Source organism: Quercus suber, unplaced genomic scaffold (assembly GCF_002906115.3).
Source record: "Quercus suber isolate HL8 unplaced genomic scaffold, Cork oak 2.0 scaffold_805, whole genome shotgun sequence".
In the NCBI taxonomy this organism is placed as follows: Eukaryota; Viridiplantae; Streptophyta; class Magnoliopsida; order Fagales; family Fagaceae; genus Quercus; species Quercus suber.
The window spans coordinates 182,684-202,809 of NW_027070240.1; the positions used below are offsets into that span (position 1 = coordinate 182,684).

The window sequence follows — 20,126 nt, forward strand, 5'->3', positions numbered from 1 at the left end:
GATGATGGTATTTAACAATAGTTCATGATGTCACACTTGTCTTTATTAATAGCATAAATAAATAGACTAATACTCCTAATTGATACTACTTGCTTTGAATGTGCACAAACTGTATTTATTCAATTCACAAATAAAGTAATTGGGAAAAGTTCCATATAAGGATTTTATATAAGTTTTGTATCTACCATCGTACACCCTTGGTATGATAGTCATTCCATAAGTACAAGTACTAGTGGAGAGTGAGGGGTAAGAGCCGAGGTTCAAGTCTCTAAGAGGGATGTTTACACACATATACATTTAGATTAGACTAGAGTAGAATTTCTATATTGTATAAAATATATATATATATATATATAAGTTTTGTATCTCGAAAATTAATGCAGTGTACTCTTTCATCTGGAGAATTAACAAGTCATGGAAAATTATTAATTCATAATTAATTACAAAGGAGTTACATTTTTCCTTAATTCATCTGGAGAATTGACAAGTCATGAGAAATTATCAATTCACAATTAATTACAAAGGGATTACATTTTTCCTCTTTCATCTGGAGAATTGACAAGTCATGTGAAATCATTAATCAGGTAAATTGGAAATTATACCACTAAAGTTTGGAGGTGTTTGGATTTTATACCTTGAAATTTCGAATTTTGGATTTTACCTCTTGAAGTTTGGGAGTGTTTGGATTTTACATCCTAACATTTCAGAATTTGGATTTTACCTCCTAAATTTTAGGGTTATTTAGATTTCACTATTTAAATTTGGAGGTGTTTGGATTTTACACCCTGAAATTTTAGAATTTAAGGGTGTAAAATCCAAACACCCTTAAACTTCAAAGGGTAAAATCCAAATTCTGAAACCTCAAGATGAAAAATCCAACCCTTATTAATTCATAATTAATTACAAAGGAGTTACATTTTTCTTTAAAAACATGCATTAATATTTATGGCTATATTTTAATGGACAAAGTTTTACTCCAAGCTAGGTTTAAATGAATCTCATTCAACCCATTATGTGAAGATTTATAAAACTATCCACATGTACATTTAATCATAGAATTATACTGTGTATCTAAGAGTTAACCTCTTTTAGATATACATTTTCTTTAAGACCTTCTCCCCTCTTTCCATGTGTGTGTGTGTGTGTTAAAATACTTAGTATTCTCAAAAGAAAAAACAGTGGGTTAATCCTACATTTGAGATCAAAAAATGAGTGTCAGTTAAAAAGGTTTAAAGTCTATACTATGTATACAAGAGTTAGGTCATTTTGGATATACATCACTGTTAGTTTCTTCAAGACTTTCCCTCTCCTTTCGTGTGTGTGTGTGTATGTGTTAAAATACTTCGTATTCTAAAAAAAAAAAAAATTATAGACTCTGAATTTGGTAAGGATGGAGTATAAAATTCATGTTTTAGTTTACACTATTTAATAAGAGATTATCATATTAGCTTTTTACTTAAAACTCAGTATATCCTGTCATAGTTAATAACATCTTAATAAACTCTCAATTTGGTTGAATTTTTAGATCGGTATTAGAATTGATTGGGTGTGGTTGTGCTTATTCTTTAATATATAATAAGATGATGTGGCATGTTAAAATTGGAGGGTATAAAACTTGGGTTTTACATTACATCCTTATATAATTTAATCTCTTAATCATATAGCTTATTTAGTGAGTCATGCGATTTGTGATTAAAATTATATGCAGATAATTTTATCAATTGCCACATAACGGGTGGAAGGTAAACTTTTTCCTATTTTAATTTTAATTTTTAAATTATAACATTCTTATTTAGTATTTGCTATCAGTTGATTTTTGTAAGGACCAAAAGATCTTGCGGCCTAAGCCCACTTATAACAGTGAATTGTACAATTCAACCTGTTGGCCCAAATCAATAAAATTTGTAACAGAGGGAAACAAACAACAAGTCATGGCTCTGCCCGAGGATGAAAATAGAGAAGGAAAGGCTGATTTTATAGAATAGATGAGCATATACCCCTCCACAAGCTTGCCTGATGATGCTAAGATTATACAAAAAGTTGTATTGTTCACTCTCTTCTCTCAATGCTCTTCCTGTTTCTTTTTGACTCTTCTCTCTCAATCATTTTTTCTGTAAACCCTCATTTCCTTATATACTTCTCCTTTCTTCATATCTCAACCATCCATTCCTACCTAACTAGTTTTCTTTCATGACACTTATCCCTTTCTACCTTTGAAGAAGGTGGTGGAAGGAGTTTGCTTAGATGTGACTTACACTGTTCAAGTCACATCCTCATCAATACAGCTGATAAAGCTGTTGCCCACCATTTAATGCGGAGGGGACAGGCTACTCTAAACTAGAAATTTCCCCTATAACCATTGACTCTCTCTCTCTCTCTCTTCAGATTCTCACTCCTACTTGGAATGCCTTAGAGTATCTTGACTCATCTCTTCCTTTCCTCAGGCGGATTTCCTCCTCAGGCCCGTGAATTGTGACATCCCCACAATTATATTGCAACTCTTTAGATCCATCCTCGTTCCTCGGGCACCAATAACAGCCCCCTAAAACATTCGCTATTGTTTTTGAGACAAAAGTGAAGTTTTAGTCACACAGATAAACTATGCACTTGCCCTACGTGTTCCCACATGTTAACGTCCTTTCACCTGTCTCCAACACACTCCTGACACTTCAGAATCCATGATTTCACATTTATGATGTCAGGTGGCTGCTTGTCCCCCACGTTCTACGGTTCGATCAGGATCCAACAGTTCCCATCTCCCCTCACTTATGGGCGGGAAATTTACCGCCCACTTTTTCACTCCTATAAAAGGAGAACTTAGGGCTGGCTGAGGCTCATTTTTACGTTCTGGTGATTTGAGTTGAAGAAACCTCATTTACTCATAGGTGTGTTGATTCTCCTGTTTTTACTTTTTCGCAAGCTTAATATTTCACACCACAAAACTCCATGGGTAGATACGCTAAGTTAGTGGACAATCCCGAGGCTAGGGCAGTCTTTAGGACACAATACAGGATCCCCGACGGTGTTGAAATCTAGCACTGTGAATACGGAGAGTGGCTAGTGTTGCACAGACCCCCCCAGATCCATAGTGATTCCTATGATTTCCTTCATTAAAGGTGGGATGGAACTTCCCATGGGAAGGGTCACTAGGGATTTCCTAATAAACTATAGGCTAACCCCCACCTAGTGTTCCCTGAACATTTTTAGGGTCCTCGGGTGTGTAGATATGCTAAATAGGAAGATGGGGACTAACCTCACACGGCATGACATAAACTGGGTGTACAATTGCCAAAAAGGGGGAAAAGACCAAATACTACATCAAGTGTAGGGTCCTCGCCGTTATATTAATCTCCAACCTACCTGACTCAAGCAAAGGTGTGGACGAAGACTTCCTCATCGTCTCAGGAGACTGGCACGATGGAATGCATTGTCCCACTCAGGAAGGGGAACCAAGTAGGGTTCTCGAGGACTGGAGTCATACATAGGATCTTTATTTGGCTTTATTAGTATGAAAGTTCTTCCTTTATTTGTTTTACTCACAAATTCTCTTGTTTTACTTAGCAGATGAATATCATACCGCTCTAGTTAAATATTTGGTAAATTTCAAAGACTTGAACCAGATCCTCAGGTCAGAGATCTTCCTGCATAAGGACGGCCAACTTCGGGCAGTTCACGTCATCCTTGGATACAAGCCCTCCACCAAACGCTTTCAAAGTCCAAAAAATGTCATTAGAGCCAGGGATCCTCGCTTAGCTTTAATTGACGTAGCCATCCCAAGATTTCTGCTGTCTGAGCCTCCTCCAGAAGGAACTCAGGATGCCCAAATCCCAACCCTTCTAGCTGCCTGGCTCCTTTACTCCCAAGAACCACCTCTCCCCTAAGACAACGAAGCTAAGGAGTCCACATCCGAGACTGCCCTCCAGGAAGTCACTGACAAGGACTTCTAGGTCTTCTATCAACAAGAAGACCTTGAAGACACTCCCAACACTTCACGCAAATTCAAAAACCCAGCAAGTCAGCGCTAACCAAGAGGCTAAAAACTTCCTAGAAGGCGTGGGATTTGAAGAGAAGACTCCGAACCTACTGGCCTTACTTACTACCCACGCTGGGGGTTCCTCCCCAACCGTGCCCATGGTGACTTGGCCATCCATTCCTGCCCCAACACGCATCTCTTCTGCAGAGACAGCTGATAAGAAACGGAAGAGGGTGCAAGGAAGCAAAGGCCTAGAAGGTGCCAAAGAGGGGAGGTTACCTAGTCCTCCCACCAGCCCCCTGCCAAAAAAGCCTGGATAGGGAGGGGACAACAAAAAAAGACCTCCTTAACAGGGACTGCCATGGATGCAAGGGACTAATCAAAGAAGCCCGCCATCTGGAGACCCCTATTCACCCTTAGCTTGGGTAATCTAGTGCTTGATGACGCTAACCTAAGGAACCCCCAAAGGGGTAGCCCAGGTTTAGCGGCAGAGTGCCTAGAGAAGGCATTATGTCTGCCCGAGGACATGGCGGAGCTGAGGTCTTTCAAGAAGCGCGAAGTCTTCCTTACTTTGAAACAGGACCTTGGCAAGGTATATCTCTTTCCTGAGTTTGCATCATTGACTTGTAAAAGCTTTAATCAACACTTATATTTTTTTTTTTGGTAGGCCATCCAAGCTGTTTTTATGGCTGAGGAATGGGTGGACCATTCCCTAAACATGGCCAGAGAGGCCAAGAATAAGTTAGAAGCTGCTGAGAAGGCCCACACGGATGCGGACAAGAAGCTCAAGGAGATTCTTGCCCAATTGGCTGAAGTGGAGAAGGCTTATAGAAATGCTGAATTCGCCCTCAAAGGCTATGAGAAACAGGCAATTGAAGCCTTAGAGGCCAAGAAGAAGGCCGAGAATAAAATGGCTCTAACGGTGGTAGAGCTAAAACAAGCAAAGAAGCAATTGGAGGCTAAGGGGGCCGAGAAATCCTAGGCCGAATAGGCAACCTATGATGCGGGTATGACCAAGCCAACTGAAAGCCTTACTGCCCAACTCAGAGATGTGGCTTAGGCCTTCTGCTTGGAAGTGTGGGGCCAGGCCTTGAGTGCTGCTGGGGTTAGCATCAAATTAGAGCTCCGAGCTTTTGATAAGGTGTACTACCCCCCTGCATTGTGCTTGGCACCCGCCCCTTCTCAGCTACCAGTAGATCCTAGCTCTGCTCCCCCTTCTTCTTCGGACTAGTCTGCCCCTACTCCCTCTGCTGCCCTTACCAAAGACAAGGAGCTAGAGCAGCCTTCTCATGCTGACGTGGTGGACATGGAAAAGGATTTAGAATTTATTTACTGCTTTTTTTAACTATTCAATTCGTACTTGTCAATTTATATCTTACATTCCTATCTTCCCTTTATAACAATTTCATCGTACTAACCTACAAATTATTCATAGAATTTCCTTATCCCTCTATCTAATCTGGAATGATTTGAACTGCAATTAATAGATTGATCCACAGAACTTGGGAAAAACTCCAACCAACACTTACCTTAATTTGGACTTGGAATCTCACAGCAAACCCATTAGCAATAATCCCAAAACTCGAGCAGATACTTAAGACTTAATTTATGCTCAACACTTAGAACGTTTCCCAAAATGTTGATTTACCTTAGGCTTGTGACCTGAGGAGCTAGACAAGGCCTATGTTCTGTTTAACACTTAGAATATTTCCTGTAATGTTAATTTACCCTAAGCTTGTGACCCGAGGAGCCAGACAAGGCCTAGGTCTTGTTTAACACTTAGAATATATTTTTTGCAATATTAATTTATACTAGGCTTGTGACCTAATGAGCCAGACAAGACCTAGGTTCTGTTTAATACTTAGAATATTTAACAGACTAATTGTTTCAACAAACACATCCATAATAAGACACAACCATTCAAGATATAAGTTACAAAGAAAATCATTAATGATAATAACATCGTAGATTGTTTATATTCCAAGGGTGAGGAATTACATTTTCATCCAAATTTTCAAAATAATAAGCCCCAATGCCAGCAATGGAAGTGACCCTGTATGGCCCTTCCCAGTTAGGGCCTAATTTTCCCCAGACAAGGTTCTTTGCTATCCCCACCATTTTCCTCGAGACCAGGTCTCCTAGAGCTAATGACCTAGACTTCACCCCCTTATCATACCTTTACTTGAGTTTCTGTTGGTAATTTGCCATCTTTACCGTTGCCACTTCTCTTCTTTCCTCGGCCACATCTAGGCTGTCTTGGAGTAAACTGTTATTCTCTTCAACATTGAATTGATCAGTTCTCAAAGTTGGGAATCCGAACTCAAGGAGGATTACTGCCTCTGCCCTATAAGTCATTGAAAAAGGAGTCTCCCCTGTTGATCTTTGGGTTGTGGTACGATAGGTCCACAACATGTGGGGAAGTTCATCCACCTATTTCCCTTTGGCATCGTCCAATCTTTTCTTCAGCCTAGACACTATAATCTTGTTGGTGGCCTCAGCCTGTCCATTCCCTTGAGGATAGGTAGATGTAGAATACCTGTTCCTAATCCCTAACTCCCCACAATATCTTCAAAAGACTTTGCTGTCAAATTGAAGACTATTATCCGAGATTAGTGTGTGAGGAACTCTAAACCTTGTGACAATGTTCCTCCAGATGAACTTTTTAGCATCCACATCTCGGATATTAGCAAGTGACTCAGCTTCCACCTATTTGGTAAAGTAGTCCGTGCCGAAGAGGAGCCATCTTCGGTTCCCTATAGCTTGGGAAAATAGTCCCACTATATCAAAGCCCCACTAAGCGAATGGCCAAGGGCTAGATAATGGATTCAGAACTCCCCCTAGCTGATGAATATTTGGTGTATACCTCTGACATTAGTCGCATTTCTTCCCATAATCATAGGAGGTTCTTTACATGTTAGGCCACTAGTATCCTTAGGTAAGGGCCTTATGCGCCAACGACCTACCCCCTATATGACTCCTATATATGCCCTCATGTAGCTCTTCCAACAAAGGCTCCACAAACTTAGGGTGTATGCACAACAAATATGACCCTAAGTAAGAATGCTTGTACAACTTCTGCTCCTCAGATAGCCAATAGCAAGGAGCGTTTCTACGCACCTTGTTTACCTCACACTTGTCCTCAGGCAATACCTCCTTCTTCAGAAAGGTTATAATGGGGTTCATCCAACTCATCCTCACATGGAGTTTATACACCCCGATTGAGGATACCCTTATGAGACTTAAGCTATCCATGTCTTTAACAACAACAACCCAAGGAAAAATTGACCCTAGAGAAATGGCTAGTATTGCCAAAGAATCTGCATGAGAGTTCTATCCCTTAGGGATTTGCTTCAATACAAAACCCTTAAATTGAGCTCAGACACTCTGCACCTTAGCAAGGTACCCCGGCATCCTCTCATCTCAAGTTTCAAAGTCTCCATTGACTTGGCCCATGACCAGTCTAGAATCAGAATACAACTTAACCACTTTTCCTCCCAACTACTTGACCATAGCTACTCCTACTAACAGGGCCTCGTACTCGGCCTCATTATTGGTGGCTAGGAAACGTAATCGTAACGATTTCTCCATTATCAGCTTTTTGAGAGTGATCAACATAATCCCTATTCCTGTTCCTTTTTGATTAGATGCTCCATCTATATAAACCTCCCACAGGGGAACAGCAATGGCCGACATGACCAATATCCCCATAACTGCTTCCTCCTTCTCGAAGGTACCCTCGGTGACCTTCGCCACAAAATCTGCTAGGACCTGTCCTTTTATGGCAGTCCGAGGCATGTACTTGACATCATAGGCTCCTAGCTTAGTTCCTCATTTAGCAATCCTGCCAGTATAATTTGATTTCCTCAAAAGAGCTTGCAAAGGGAACTGGGTGAGTACCACAATGGTGTGGGCTTGAAAGTAATGAGGAAGTTTCCTGGTGGCATACACTATAGCCAACATCGCCTTCTCCAAAGGTAGATAACGCGTCTCAGCCTCCTATAAAGATTTACTTATGTAATAGGCAGGCCTCTAAATTTCGTCCTTGTTTCTGACCAGGACGAGGCTAACAACATAGTCTGTGATTGCCAAGTATACATACAACACTTCCTCCTTCTCAAGATTGGAAAGTATAGAAGGATTGGACAAGTATTGTTTGAGGTCTTCTAAAGTTGTTATACATACCTCGGTCCATCGAAAATCCTTCCACTTGTGAAGCAGCTAGAAAAAAGGACAACACCTATCTGCATACTAAGAGATGAACCTATTTAAGGCTACTGCCATCCCAGTTAACCTCTACACCTCCTTGGGATTCCAAGGAGGATGCAAACCGTTAATAACCTTAATATGCTTGAGTTTGACCTCAATCCGGAGGTGAGTAATCATGTAACCCAAAAATTTGCCCAAGCTGATCCCAAGAGAACACTTGGACGCGTTTAGGTGTAACTTATGCTCTCTCAGGGCCGAGAAAGTCTCCACCAAGTTGGCCAAATACTCTACTACCTGCTTCTTCTTAACTACCATGTCATCAATGTATGCTTCCATATTTCTCCCAATTTGCGATTCCAACATTCGCGTCACTATTCTCTGATATGTGGATCCCGCATTTTTAAGGCTGAAGGGCATCACCCGATAATGATAGTTCCCATTAGGAGCACGAAAGGCCATTTTCTCCTGGCCAGACAATGACAGTGGTATCTATGGTAACCTTGAAAGGCATCCAGGAAACTCATCTAAGGATGTCCCACCATGGCGTCCACCAGCTGGTAAATTCTAGGAATGGGGAAAGGGTCTTTTAGGCAGATTTTATTTAAGTCAGTGAAGTCCACGCACACTCGCCACTTCCCATTTTTCTTCTTAACTGGCCAACCACTCGAGATAGAAAATCTCCTTAATGGCCCCAGCCTGCTTCAACTTGTTTACCTTTATCTTGACTGCCTCGGCGTGATCTTTGGATGATCACCAAGGAGGTTGTTTATGTGGCATGACCTTGGGATTAACATTCAGTTGTTGACATATAAACTCGAGGTCAATTCTTGGAACATCATAAGCATTCCATGCAAAGACATCAATGTTAGCCTCTAGAAATTTCACCAACTCTGCCTTTTCCAATGGTGGCAACTAGGATCCCACTTGGAAATATTGCACCTAATCCAGCCCTATTATTACCTTTTCTAGCTCCTAGGATAATTCCTCTAATGCCTCGGTTTGCTGCCCCTTACAGGCCCCTTTAGTTACTATGGGACTGGATCTTTAATCACCGCAGTAGGACCTGAAGGCTATCGTGTTGTTGTTGACACCAAGCACTGCCTAGCCATGGCCTAATCACCCATCAACTCTTCCACTCTCCCTTGAGTAGGATATTTGACCTTCAGATGTAAGGTTAAGGGCACAACACCCATAGTGTAAAGCCAGGGTCTAGCCAGGATAGTTGTGTAGGGGGGAAATGCTTCTACTACTATGAAATTAACTTGCACCTGCACATCCCCAACTTGTATAGGTAGTTTTATCATTCTCTGGGGGACCACCATTCTGCCATCAAAACCCATCAACGGTAAATCAAACATTTCCAGGTCCTCGGACCTTAAGTTTAACCCCTTATACAAATCAGGGTACACGATATCTACTTCGCTTCCCTGATCAACTAGCACTCTCTTCACATCGTAACCCCAAATTCTAATAGTAACCACTAAAGCATTATCATATGGTTAGAGAGTTCCTTGCTTATCCTTCTCAGAGAATCCCATGGTAGAGGTGACCATTACCCTGTCTCTTTTGGGAGCCTGATCACCAGCCTCCATGTCACAGCCCCCACCCACGGACATAACCCCAGTGCTCAAGGTCCCATTATTCCTTGGCTTAGCAAGGATCACATTAATGGTACCCAGTGCTGGCTGAGGGGAGCTACTCTTGTGAAACTTAGCTCCTAAGTGATCGAACTGTCCTATAGGCTGATGTAAAAACCAATTGAGCTTCCTTGCCCTTGCCAATTGGCTCAAGTGATCTCGCAGGGTTCTACAATCCTCCGTAGTATGTCCTCGGTCTTGGTGGCAGTGGCAATAAAGGTTTTGGTTTCTTCTGGATGAGTGGGCCTATCTTATTGGGCCACTTAAAATAAGGCTCATTCTTAATTTTCTTCAGTATGTGATATACTGGCACTTTAAACAATGAGTTGACCAACTGAGCTCTAGCGGATGGTGCTTGATTATGGAACTCCTCTGGGGGGTGATTACCTTAGTATCCTCCTCTTCAAGGATCCCTCATCCTAGAGAACATTTTAGCCTTGCCTTTCCCTATGTCTAGTCCTCCTCCACCCGCTCATACTTATCTATGTGATCCATAAGTTGGTGCATGTTCAAGGCGGATTTCATCGTCAATGACTTCCTTAACTTGTGCTCAGCAAGGAGCCCAACCTTGAAGGTCCTCACGGCCACATCCTCAAAGTTTCCATCAATCTCATTATATGTTTTCCAGTATCTGTTTAAGTAAGTCTTGAGGGTTTCCCCCTCCCTCATCTCCATAGACAGCAAAGAATCTATCGGCTTGGGAACCCTACTGCATGTTATGAATCTAGCCCTGAAAGCCCTTGTTAGCTCCTCAAAAGATCCCACTGATCCTTCTTCTAAGGCGTCAAACCAATGCATAGCCACATGTCCAAGATTAGAAGGGAACACTTTGCACATTAGAGCCTCACTATTGGCATGAATTGCTATCTTCTGATTAAAATGGTTGATGTGTTCCACGGGATCAGTCCTCCCATTGTAAATGGCAAACGTTGGCTGAGAAAATTGATGAGGAAGCTTAGCCTTGTTAATCCTTCTAATGAAGGGTGATTTAGAAATCTGCTATAGGGTCTTACTCATTGCATCATTCCCCATGCCATGGTGGGAAGGCCTTTTCTAACGGTCATTACTACTCTTCTTCTACTTGTTCCTACGCAAAGAAGTTGAATAGGACTCACTAGATGGAGTTCTAGACCTACGACGGTACGAACAGTCCCTGCTTCCCCCAGAACCATCACTTGGTAGGGGGGGAGAGCCTTCTTTTTTCACATTCCCTATGCCTCAGCTTATTGCGCAGGCGATCTATTTCCTGTTGCAACTTTTGTATCTCTTGATCATGCGAGGCATGACTCCCAGTCTTTGAATGACCCCGATTAGTATGCTTAATGTGGTAAGACTCCACCACAACACTTGGAGTATGTTTCCTATCTCTCCTTCACTCTAAGTTAACGAACTGGTTCTCCTTCGGGGAGCCAACTGATTCCTCCCTATCCTGGCCTACGCTAGCCATAAATACTCAGGATGGATCCACTACACCTTGTTGTTCCCATAAACGGCGCCAATTGTAAGGACTAAAAGATCTTGTAGCCTAAACCCACTTAGAATAGTGAGTTGTACAGTTCAACCCCTTGGAATAAATCAATAAAATTTGTAAGAGAGAGAAACGAACAACAAGAGAGGGCTCTGCCCAAGGATGAAAATAGAGAAGAAAAGGCTAATTTTATAGAATAGATGAGCATATATCCCTCTATAAGCTTGCACAAGGAGGCTAAGATTACACAAAAAGTTGCACTGTTCACTCTCTTCTCTCCATGCTCTTCCTGTTTCTTTTTTACTCTTCTCTCTCGATCATTTTTTTGCTGTAAACCCCCATTTCCTTATATACTTCTCCTTTCTTCATATCTCAACCATCCATTCCTATTTAACTAGCTTTCTCTTATGACACTTGTCCCTTCTCTCATGACACTTGTCCCTTTCTACCTTTGAAGAAGGTGGTGGAATGAGTTTGCTTAGCTGTGACTTTGACTGTGACTCACACTGTTCAGGTCACTTCCTCATCAATACAGCTGATAAAGCTGTTGCCCACTATTTAATGCAGAGGGGACAGGCTACTCCAAACTAGAAATTTCCCCTATGACCACTATCTCTCTCTCTCTCTCTCTTCAGATTCTCGCTCCCACTTGGAATGCCTTAGAGTACCTTGACTCATCTCTTCCTTTTCTCAGACAGCTTTCTTCCTCGGGCCCGTGGACTGTGACATCCCCACAATTATACTGCAACTTTTCAGATCCATCATCGGTCCTCGGGCACCAACAATTTTAATTATAAAGTGTATATGTAAATTTAGATATCTTACACAATCAGATTGGTGACAATAAATTTTTCATTTTTTTCATTATTGCCAAGGTGGCATATTATAATTAATACATAATAAAATTTGTGTTAATTGTATGCTTATGTGAAAGTGATGTTGCTCCAATAATATTCTACAAAATTAGCAAATTGTGAACTAAAATTATGAAAAAAAAGAAAATCTATGTTTCATTCTTCAATTTGGAAACTGGATACCAAATAATTGAATCAATATCTTTATAGCATTTACTTTAAAAGCTTGCATTTGATAGGTAAAGTAAGTGATAAATTTTTCCTTTTTTTTTAATCCATGATAACAAGTTGTGAACAACTTTAGAATTTGTTTCCCTTTTTATTTTGTGTGGAAATAACACCACCCTTAGTTGTAAATTTGTTATAGTATCAATAAATTACGTAATTATAATAAGAAAGTCTTTTCTGTAAATTTGTTACTGGTTGTTATTGTTGAGGTAAAAAAGTAATCTTAGTGTTAGTTTCAAATTTGAACCAATAACAACTAGCCACATGTGATTTGTTGTAAAAATATTGTAAAATTATTATAGACGTAGCATTTTTCTATATAAAATAGAGCTAACATAATATAAATTTCTCTCAACAAAAAATTTTACAACATTTTTCACACCGGTTGAGTTGACAAATTTTTTTTTTATTCTTATCTGTATACACCATTGGCATTAATTTTTACCTTCCATTAATAATCTGCCGCATAGCAGATATCATATGTCAAATTATTTATGTCTCTAGAATTTTTCATTCAATAATGACAATTTAAGAAAAGAGAGAAGTTTACTAAAAAAAACAATCATATTTTAATTTAAATGACTTGTCTGCTATCAAATTAACAATCATATCATCAAAATAGAGTCCAAATCTTCTGTCCCATTTTTCTTGCTCTACTCTACACTCTACCAATAAATAATTGCCACGTGTTCATCTAATTAATTAAATATTATCATTATTGACTTATTAATATTACAGTTATTAATTAATAGTAGTATTTAATTAATTAGGTAAACACGTGGCAAATATTTATTGGTGGAGTATAGAGTGGAATAGAAAAAGTGAGACAGAAAATTTGGACCCATGTAGCCCTCCCCTAGAAAGTTAGATTGCACGCCTAATTTGAGCAGCCGCATAGGACCATCCTATGATATGTTTAATTGCCAAACCAAAAAGAATAATCATCTATATATATTTATATACTATTTTCATAAACAAATAAATATAATCAATTGGTGCAAAAACATAAGCGTGTGGACAAATAAATCCGTGTCATTCACGGGTAGTAGTTGATGTGGAGTTGTTTGCTTTGCTAATGAATTTCCTTGGCTTTTCTTCCAAATCCAAAATTTCTACACCGTGGTTCGGATCCTCTCCATTTCTCTTTGAAATGGAGAGCGTCCAGTACATGGCCAAGATTTCTTTAAAAAATATTAAGGGCCAAATATCTGTCACATCATTTAAAATGTAAACACCACATTTAACTGGGGTTCAATTTCTTTAACTCAACCGGATAAAGACAAACCACGGTCTCTCTCACCAAACCCATCTAAATATTTCAAAATGAAATGGAGAGCGTCCAGTACATGGCCTAGATTTCTTTAAAAAATATCAAGGGCCAGATATCTGCCACATTATTTAAATGTAAACACCACACTTAACTGGGGTTCAATTTCTTTAACTCAACCGGACAATTTCTTTAAATGATGTGGCACATATCTGACCCTTGATATTTTTTAAAGAAATCTTGGCCATGTACTGGACGCTCTCCATTTCAAAGAGAAATGGAGAGGATCCGGATCCCGTTTCCCACGTTTGCAACTTGCAGACTATTTTAATACGTCGCAGACCAATAGCTACAAGTCAACAAGTCTGTATCATTAATATTATCTTTAAAAAAGAAAAAAAAAAAACAAGTCTGTATCATCTCCTCTCTCTTTCCTACCCTTTTCTTTCTTCTTCTCTTTACCTTTCATTTCATGAAAAGAAGTTATACTTTTCAAGTTTTCATATATCGTTATTAACATACAGTACAAATATACTCGATCTCCACCAAAAGCTAGCTTTGATCTCTCTAAACTCTCTTTCGATCATCATCATCATCGTCATAAGCAACATGTTGCTTGTAGATTGTTCAAACTGCCGTAGAGCTTTAGAGCTTCCACCAGGTGCTCATTCAATCCGGTGTGCTATTTGCCATGCTGTGACTCGCATAGCTGACCCTCGTAGCCTCCAACCACCACCACCACCACCACCACCACCACCTCCACCACCACAAGGTTTTTACTCCACCCATCAACACCAACCGCACTACCCAGCACCACCACTACCACCACCACCCTTCAGTGCTCCGTCTCCTTACAACCACGCGCCACGAGGGCCGCCTCCGGCCGTGCACGGCCGCAAGCGTGCTGTCATTTGTGGGATATCTTATAAGAACTCACGGCATGAGCTGAAGGGTTGTATCAATGATGCTAAGTGCATGAAGTACTTGTTGGTCAACAAGTTCAACTTCCCTGAGTCCTCCATTCTTATGCTCAACGGTACTCTCTTCCTCATCTTTGATCCTCCTTTTCGTTGTTTATGTTGGATTTTTTGTGTTTTTGTTTTGTCTGCTGTCTTATTTGGGCTGAGAGAGAGAGAGAGAGCTTTCTTTTTTCCTTTTTGCTCATACGTTGCTGTTGTTTTATTCACCTGTTTCTGAATTCAGATTGTTGCTGAACAAGTCCTAATGCTTATTTGCTCGCATATGCATTATTTGCAATACTTGCTATGTCTTTTCTGAGTTTGGTCTCAAATTTTTGTCAATTTTATTGTATACCTATTATGTTATGTGTCTTTTTTCTTTGATTAAAATTGATAAGCAGTCCCCACTCATTTGTTTCTAATCAGAGCATCAAGAAGGGCAACTCGTTTCTACCTGACTATAGGAAAGTTAATTTTGATCCCAAGTTCATTATATGATGGCAAGAGAATTTACCAATTGAGTTAATTGAACCCACATTTATCTTCATCTGAATTCAGATGCGGTCCACATTTCCCTAAAGGCAAAAACTTATTCTTCTAAAACCAACAAACTGACCATCACTCAATCCTTACTTTAGCATTAACAATTTAGAACCAATAGTCCCCTCTCCTTTATAAAGGGATTCAGGGTTCGAATCCCCCTCCCTGTTGTTGTAACTATTGAATTATCAAATGTGTTTTAGAAATGCTTTTTAAGTGTAAACATACAAAGTTTTAATTGATTACAAGTTACTAGATAATTATATGTAGAGCCACAATCTAAAAAGATCCGTCCTTTTAAACCTTTTTTTTTTTTTTTTTTGGTACTCTTTGATGTCCCTGTATTTTTCTTCCATGCCATAATCTGAGTCTTCTTGTGAAAGTTACTTTGCAGAAGAAGAAGCTGATCCTTATAGACATCCCATTAAAAGCAACATTAGAATGGCACTGTATTGGCTCGTGCAAGGTTGTCAACCAGGAGACTCCTTGGTTTTTCATTATTCTGGTCATGGTTCACAGAAAAGGAACTACACTGGAGATGAGATAGATGGATATGATGAAACAATCTGCCCCTTAGATTTTAAAACTCAGGGAATGATTGTTGATGATGAGATCAATGAAACCATTGTCCGGCCTCTTCCTCGTGGAGTTAAGCTCCATGCAATCATAGATGCTTGCCATAGTGGCACTGTTTTAGATTTACCATTTCTATGTAGAATGGATAGGTGAGTCCCTTTTTTTTCAGTGGATATTATTGTCACACAAAATATTATGTTATATAGCTTTGATAATACATTGTGATAAGTTTACAAGACAATTTCCAAAACCTTAATAAGTCCCTGCCAGTGTATATTATCCATTGATGCGTACTAGTCTAGTTTTTCTACTATGTCCTTTCATTGTCCTTTCTTGCTTACACTTTCTTTATATATCTGTCTGTGTGTGTGGATGTAGGACTGGGAGGTATGTATGGGAGGACCATCGCCCTAGATCAGGTGTGTGGAAAGGAACAAGTGGTGGGGAGGTCATATCTTTCAGTGGATGTGATGATGATCAGACCTCAGCAGATACTGCGGTAAAGTTTTGGGCATCAGTTTATTCATTCAAGTTAAATATAGTGGTGATTTAAGATCTGAGCTAATGTTTTATGTGGACAGGCTCTATCAAGGATCACTTCAACTGGTGCAATGACTTATTCTTTCATCCAAGCCATTGAACGTGGACAGGCAACTACATATGGAGCCATGCTAAATGCAATGCGTTCAACCATTCGTAACACAGATGACGATCTAGGTGGTGGTGGTGTAGTGACATCTCTTCTCACCATGCTTTTGACAGGAGGGAGTGGTGGCGGGTTGAGACAGGTATGGTTGTCATTGCAATCACATTGATTTGGACACATGTATTGTGAAAAGAGACAATTGTGCTGATGTTAGTGTATTTTTTTTCATTGGCACATAGTGCAAACTGCAAATGCTGCCTGAACAAAATTAGAGGAAAAAAAAGGCTAAACTATACTTTTAGTTCCTGAAAAACACGCTTCCCAAACACACGTTTTGCGTTTCGGTGGTTTTTTTTTTTTGTTTGAGCCGGAATGTTTGACTTTTCCCGTGAACAGTGCACACAAATTTCACTTTTCAACAACTTTTTCATTAAAAATAGGTCTCATGGTATTATTCACACATTTAAAAATTATTTTGATTAAGTGTTTTTTAGTTTTTAGTTTTCAGTTTTCAGCTGTATCCAAACGGACCCTTAGTATATCAAGGGCCAAAGTATGGTTTAGCCTATAAATCTAAAACACTAAAAATTGGGAGGAAATATAGGATTATAATTCTCTAGTTATTTGAATTATAAATAAAAATATAAGCATTGATCGTTATCTTGGTTTTTGTCTGCATTGTGTCTTTCACTAAGTTAATATTGTCATCATTTATTCATGGAAAAACTGAAAACTAGTTTTATATACAGAAGATGCTTGTTTAGACAATGTTAGGGATTTTCTATTTTAGTGGTTTAGAACTTGTAGGATTTGGGATTAGGGTGGCTTTTTTGAGGTAGCTAGGCCTCCTAAGAAATGAGAGAGATTAGAAAAGTATAGAAGATTAGAAAGAGTGAAATTGGTTATTCCTTTGTTGTTCATTCCATTACAGCAAGTACAATCTTTAAAGAGCTAGCTGAATGTAACTGCCATAACAACTAACAGTTAGTAACTAACTTGAGTTTAACGATTCACATGCCAATTCTTGATCACACACATGCTGGAATTACAATAAGCACATGGCTAATTGATCATGATATGATCCTACTGCCAGCACATACCAGACAACCTAGAATACTGCTAACTAAAACCTAGCTTGATGCTTTCAAAGACTTCACTCTCAGTCCAGCAGTACTTGTGAGGAACAAGGCAAGGCCACACCTTCAATTGCAGCAGCCTTGTGCAAGCCATTGAGACTCTAACAGACAAGAACTGAATTTCTAGTTCAGAATATAGCATAAACAGTTCATCAACCTCTGAAAAGTAAAAAATTTTACAAGACAGAAACTCATCTTGGGGGTGGCATGGGATTTTCAAGGCTAAAGTCGAAACTAAATAAATATACTGAAATTTTGCTCTCTTTCTCTCCCACACACAAATAAAAATCATCTTTGTTGAATTGTAGATTACCTAAATATATTGAAATGAGAGTTTGACATAATAAAATTCAATACAAGCTTTTAGTCTCAACCGTAATATAAGAACTGAATTTCTACTTCAGAATATTGCACAAACAGTTCATCAACTTCTGAAAAGTCTAAATTTTACAAGCCAAAAAGTTAACTCGGGGGTGGCAGAGTATTTTCAAGGCTAAAGTCTAAACTAAATAAATTTGCAGAAATTTTGCTCTCTCTCCTCTCTCTCTCTCAAAGAAAATAAAAATCTTCATTGTTGAATTGTAGACTACCTGAGTATATTGAAATGAGAGTTTGACACACTAAAAGTCAATACAAGCTTTAAGCCTCATCCATAATATAAGAATTTTTAAAAAGGAAGCAGATTTGAGTCATCTATCTCTGTTATCAATGTTTTATCATAGTTATATATACTTATATGAGATATTTTAAGTCAACTTATGTTCTTCACATTACTCCTCTCCTGTTGGATAAAAACAGCATATGAATTCTTCTCTGTCATGGCCAAAATGTTGTTTACCCACAGTTTCTGATGTGCCCTTGAAAATACTTCTAAGGTGGTGAATGATTGTTTAGGTCCTTAGAATTTAGTAGGTGATTTATGGTGTCTTTCTGCATCTCTAAGTAGTGAATTTCTTTATTTTGAGTATTATGTAGCCAGTGTTCTCTCATCCAACACATGAAATTGACTCAAAAAAGTTTGCATCTTTGCCATCAACAAACTTTCTAAGAAGTGAGTTTCTTCATTTTGAGTATTATGTAGCCAGTGGTCTCTCATCCAACCCATGGAATTGACTCAAAAAAGGTCTGCATGTATGCCATCAACAAACTTTCTATGCAACTGCTATGATTCCAACATGGTATTTGAGGCCTTATATTTTCTGCATGTCGTATACATTCAGGAAGTTTCATGTGATGCAACACCCAAATGTTAGAAAGCATGATGACTCATCTATGCGTATGAATTTTTAGAAAAGCAATTGTTTGTTTATCTCTTTGAATATGTCTGATAGTGTACTCAAAATTGTAGTAGGATGGTATATGCTTTTCCATTGCACCAAGAAATACCCTTTAATTCTTAAGTTTCAACAAGACATATGTTGTCTCCCTTTTCTCCAGTAATATTCATTAAAAGGCCTTAAAGATGCACTATAGCTAGATAAATTCAAATTGTATGCCCTCAAATTATATCTAATAAATTGAAATTTGATCACATGCCTTTCTGTCTTTTTGTATTACTTATATATTTTATCATTTATGCTGAAGTAAGAAATGGTATGCTGATTTTCGATTAGTATGTTCTAACTTTTTTCTTCTTGTATTATGCTACAGGAACCACAGCTTACTGCAAATGAACCATTTGATGTGTATGCAAAGCCTTTCTCCATATAACTATCAGAGCAATATATTTTGTCCCTTGAGCGTGTACAGATAGCAGGGAAACCCCATTTATTGTTTCATTGTTTTCTAATAGTTTTTTTTTTTTCTTTTTTCTTTCTTTCTTTCTTTCATTTTTGTTGTTCCCCTGAGTTCTTCAAAGAGAGGTGTTATACATTGCTTATCTAACCTTTATGTAACATTTCAAGATTCAGAGGATGAAGATTGATGAATTCAACAAACCTTTTAGTACCAGAGCCCAAATGGGGATTGAGTTCTTGAATATGCTGACCACTGTTTCACTTATCAATTAAATTTTTCATTTTTCAATCAACACTTCATCTGAGCAGTCATCCTTTGTCATTTGGTGTAGTTCTTGAGTTTGACTCAAAGATCAGAGTTGCTTATCAAATTGAATAAAGGAAGTAAAAAGTGGAAAGAGCAAAAAGGTTATGCCATTGCCTTCGAAAGAAAAGGTTACTATTTGTAGTTCTTCTCGCTTCATAGTCAGTCAATCATTCCAAAATATAATAAATTAATAATAATAAATAAATAGAAAATCAAATGAGAACAACTGGTAAAGAATGATACATGATGTGAATGAGAGAAGACTTGTGAATTGGGAAAATGCTGTCTCCAAAGAGAATAACCTGATCCAAGAAAAAAAGACACTAGCTACACCTGCACCTGCATATTACTGTAATTTTCAATTGACCTTTTATCATAAACTGAATGTAACTAAAATATGATTGGAGTTTAAATTTAATATATAGTGTTAAATAATTTAGAAAAGTTACAACCATTCAATTTCATTTTCTCGTAAATCTTATAAAAATTTAATTTTTTTTTTTTACTTGGCATAAAGAAACACTGGTTACCACAGAGATGTCTTTAATTTGATTAAGATATCTTTGCAAAAAAAATACAATTATCTTTTCTCT

General features: G+C 38.6%; 1 protein-coding gene across 1 annotated transcript; it reads left to right on the top strand.

Moving 5' to 3' along the window:
- Positions 1-14,090: 14,090 nt before the first annotated feature.
- On the top strand, positions 14,091-19,440 carry LOC112039675 (metacaspase-1-like). The gene is made up of 5 exons (XM_065767428.1): positions 14,091-14,669; positions 15,527-15,857; positions 16,087-16,207; positions 16,290-16,496; positions 19,141-19,440. The coding sequence occupies exons 1-5, from the start codon at positions 14,243-14,245 to the stop codon at positions 19,198-19,200; spliced, it is 1,146 nt and encodes a 381-aa protein (XP_065623500.1). The 5' UTR covers positions 14,091-14,242; the 3' UTR covers positions 19,201-19,440.
- The last annotated feature ends 686 nt before the right edge of the window (positions 19,441-20,126 follow it).